This window comes from Glycine max, chromosome 5 (assembly GCF_000004515.6).
Source record: "Glycine max cultivar Williams 82 chromosome 5, Glycine_max_v4.0, whole genome shotgun sequence".
In the NCBI taxonomy this organism is placed as follows: Eukaryota; Viridiplantae; Streptophyta; class Magnoliopsida; order Fabales; family Fabaceae; genus Glycine; species Glycine max.
This window is the reverse complement of record NC_038241.2, coordinates 28,125,280-28,129,394: the sequence shown is the minus strand read 5'-3', so window position 1 is coordinate 28,129,394 and position 4,115 is coordinate 28,125,280. Positions and strand designations below refer to the sequence as shown.

The 4,115-nt window shown below is 35.1% G+C and overlaps 1 protein-coding gene across 1 annotated transcript; it reads right to left on the bottom strand.

Moving 5' to 3' along the window:
* Positions 1-216: 216 nt before the first annotated feature.
* On the bottom strand, positions 217-3,273 carry LOC100526879 (ADP-ribosylation factor-like protein 8a). Its single transcript, NM_001248492.2, has 6 exons — positions 3,087-3,273; positions 2,315-2,396; positions 2,191-2,223; positions 1,946-2,067; positions 848-1,009; positions 217-713 (listed from the first exon to the last, which is right to left on the bottom strand). The coding sequence occupies exons 1-6, from the start codon at positions 3,122-3,124 to the stop codon at positions 596-598; spliced, it is 555 nt and encodes a 184-aa protein (NP_001235421.2). The 5' UTR covers positions 3,125-3,273; the 3' UTR covers positions 217-595.
* Between the last annotated feature and the right edge of the window lie 842 nt (positions 3,274-4,115).

Below are 4,115 nucleotides of genomic sequence, written 5' to 3'. Positions count from 1 at the left end.
TTTAGAATCAAATATTTTTCTTTAAATACGTTACGATTTATAAATGTCACAAGCATGGTTTTGTAGACAAATAAAATTATTTAAGAATTTTTTTGCAAACTTTTTACTCCAAAGAAATTATTTACCGCATATTTAAGTTTACGCATTTTGACCATATAATTTATAACTTAATATCTTCAACATCAGAAACAGAATCAAAAACTTCAAACACAAAAGGAAATGATAAAGAATCCAACTAAATTTATTTGTATTTGACAGACTCCGGGAAATAACAATATCACACACTGCTGATCATTGAAAAAAATCTAATTTACAGAGACAGGGAATCAGTTCCTCTCACAACTGCAGTTCTGCAAGTATTCTAAAAATGCAACTAAACTGACAATGACAATATGATTCACGCACAAAACAACCCTTGACATGAATTTCATCTTGTTTGATACACGTCATTGGACATGATATTACATTAAGAAGCAAATGAGAAAAGGGCAGGAATAAAGTAATCTGCAACCAAGTTAGCCATGCAGATGCCTCCAGCAACTTCCAGATATATGTCACTGAAATTACATTAGAGTACAAAACATAAGGGAGCCTCTTAGCTCTTTGATTTGGAGTGCTTTACAAGCCAATCGATAACAGAGTCAATGTTAGTCGAGTTTTTGCACGAGATCATGAAGCAGCAAACTTCTCTGTCAGTAATTGACTTCAGATCCCTGCATACCAGATAGCTCTTTTAGCACCAAAGCAATGTAAAGGTAAAAGAAAAATAAACAGGAGAACATGTAATACTGAAATCAATTCAATCTTCTAACTTTCTAGTGTTAGAATCAAAGTTACATAATCTTACATTTGGTCGGTCAAAGCTTCTTTAGACAGAACCCCAGGTTTGTCAATCTTGTTCCCCAATACCAGCAATGGAATACCACTCAATGATGGCTTACTCAACAAATCATGTAGTTCACTCTTTGATATGCTAAGGTTATCTGGATCTGCAGCATCAACAACATAACTGCAGGAAACATCATATTAGGGGAACTGCAACTGAAATCTAATCATTTCTAGATCAAGATAGCATTGAGCTCCTGCACTAATGTAAATGTAGGAGGATAAAAGGCATCAATTCAGAGAAATTTTGGCAACAACTGCATGATCCAATCACACAACTGCTAAAGATCGAAGAGGAAGACATATTCGACGGCATCATAACTTTTCCATGACTAGAAAAGCTACATTGTAATATAGCAAACCAAGTCTTTCAGAACTGGAAGCAGTAAGCTTAGACAGTGAAAGATTCAATTTGTGGAAGCATAGAACTCATTCAGTGAAGGACAATCCCATCTAGAGACAGGACAAATTTTCAAAGAGCCATGCTTACTTTCTCGCTGTACAAACTGCTCTAACTATGATAAGCAATATAAACTAGTAAATAAACTTTATTGTGACACATGGCTTGCAGAGTCATTAGTAAAATCAACTCATACAGACAAATTCCTCTGCACTTTTCCCCCTTTTTTTCAGGTACAGTACAGGCAAGTATCTTTCAATTAATATTTACATTAGACCAGGCAGAGCTCTTGACATGGGCCTCTAATAGACAAGTGGGTTTGCATCAAGTTTGCTGATAAAAAAATTGGGCTCGTGGAGGTAAAAGAACAACTCAGCCACCAGTCTTGAGAAGGATAAAATCTACCGGCAATGAAACTAACTACTATGAAGACCAAAACAAGCGACTATGTAATTTGATCAGCAAGTCTATTATGGTATTACCAGATATCAAATGTATGGAAAACATCCTACATGCATATGTTGACAAATTACCAACACAAATGTACCCTAGTAGACTTGTACATTTATCAGTTGTGTCTGTGTCTCATTGCATGCACGAGTGCTACACTAGACAGAAGAAATTTTAAAATTAGAAGGAAATGAGAAGTTTGCTCCGTACACAATAGCAGAAACTGCACGACAATAACGTTCCCACATGCTGCGGAATCTAGGTTGCCCTCCAAGATCCCATAACTTTATTGTAACATTTCCTTTTGTTACCTTCCTCATATTGAATCCCACCTGGAATCAGATAACACAGATTGATCAGAAATCAGAATACTATGGTGCTTGATAAGCAGAAAACTTTGCATAGTAACTCATGGAGAAAGCTATAACTGAAAGAATTTGGCAAATAAAACTTACTGTAGGAATCATGTCCTCGCTATACCCGCCAGTCTAGAAACAAGATCAGGGAAACATCTTTCAGTGAATCAGTCCAATAAAAAACAAGTCACTAAGATAAAGCCAATGTCATTATCATACTTACAGCAATAACATTTACAAGTGAAGTCTTCCCAGCATTCTGAAGTCCAATCAGAGATAATTCCATTTCCTGCTTGAAAAAGAGGCTGCAATCAAATTAACAATGTAGTAAGCTATTTTGAAGATAGTAATCCACTTAGCCCAGACCAAACATCCACATAAAAAGTCCACACAAAACAACCTAACACTTAAAAAAGTTGTGCCGTAAAACGAGAAGCAGGTTCTGAACCTTTATAGAATATCGTTCAAAAAATTCAGTTAACACTTATTCAGAACTTCACATCACAGGCTACATATGCAGAGAAGCAGCTCCTGTCACTAATCCAATGTTTGAGAAAACTTTAACTTTGCAATTAAAAAGAATTCATTTTTTCTATCATTACACAACAATTTTGTGAATGAATTGAATCCTTAAACTAACATCATCCCAAACAAGTTTTACACAAGAATAAATTTATTAATGAAATAACTTCTCCAATTTTAAATATTTGAAACACCACAGAAGTTTTAAAAAAAGATCGAATTTTTTCCATATATCTCACTACCACAAAAAAAAAAAATTGCCTAGAATTATCACCAATTCAATAACATAGAGAAACTCTTTTGGGGGCACTGAACCTCTTAGAAAGTCCTATACATGATTAAACTGAAACCTTAAAATCCACAATCGTTTTCCTCAACAATCAATTAAATCGAGTTTAAAACCAATAAATAAATTAAAAATAAAAATATAGAGCAACAACATTGTTATTTTGTTAGAGTTGAAAGCTACTAACCTGCGAAGCCAATTGAGAAAAGATTCCCACAACCCCATCGCTTCTCTTCTCTGACAAAAAAAAAAAACTACACAAACAAACGGATCTACGATTCCTTTGTTTCACCAAGAACTCACGCACAGATCCTTCAACACTGTTTATCGCATTCGTGTCATGAAAAAGATAGAATGGTTTTTTTTTTTAAAACAGTGCTCTTTGTTTTGGGGTTTTAATTTAATAATACGCTCGCTGGTCGTAGCCGTTGACGCGGGTCCCACACAGAAGAGACAAACGAAGCGCATCAAGAATGGTGGGGGTGGCGATGCAGGAGACCACAGCTCGCGATAAAGTATTTTTGATTTAGGAAAGTGTGGCTATCGATGAGGTCACCTCACCCACCCTCGTTACGGAGCGCGTGACTCACGAACCATTAGCCAACTTGGATAACCAGGATAACCGGGGAATAGCGTGTTGACACTCGCGCGCGCTATACAACAGTGAGGTCATGATTGCATTTTGAAATGCGAAATTGGCACGTGTACACTTAGTAATAATGATTTGCATTTTGGCTCATGCCCATTATGTGACTAAACATGTGCTTACAACCGTCAAAGATAGCTAAGGTAGGTCTCATTTGGAATGATTTTTCATTTTTAATTTTTAAATTTTTAAAAATTTAAATCAGTTTTAATTTTGAGTTGTGATTTATTATCTGTTTTTAATTTTTAAAAAAATCTATAAATTGAAGTTAAATAAAATGAGTTAATTATTTTATCTTATTTTATTTTATTATAAAATAATGGAGATGACAAAGGTAATAAGGTAGGAACATCGATGGTGACAATGGTGATAATGATGAGAGTGCAATAGTGGTGGTGGTGGTTAAATGGTGATTTTGACAATAGTAGCACTGAAATGGTGATAATAATGTTTAAAAATTCAAACCAATCCAATCGATCGAACTGGCTAGATCGCGAATTAGAGGTTTAGGCAGGTTGAGTTGCCAATCCAATCAGTCATTCATAGAACTTGGTGTGACCTAATCAAGTT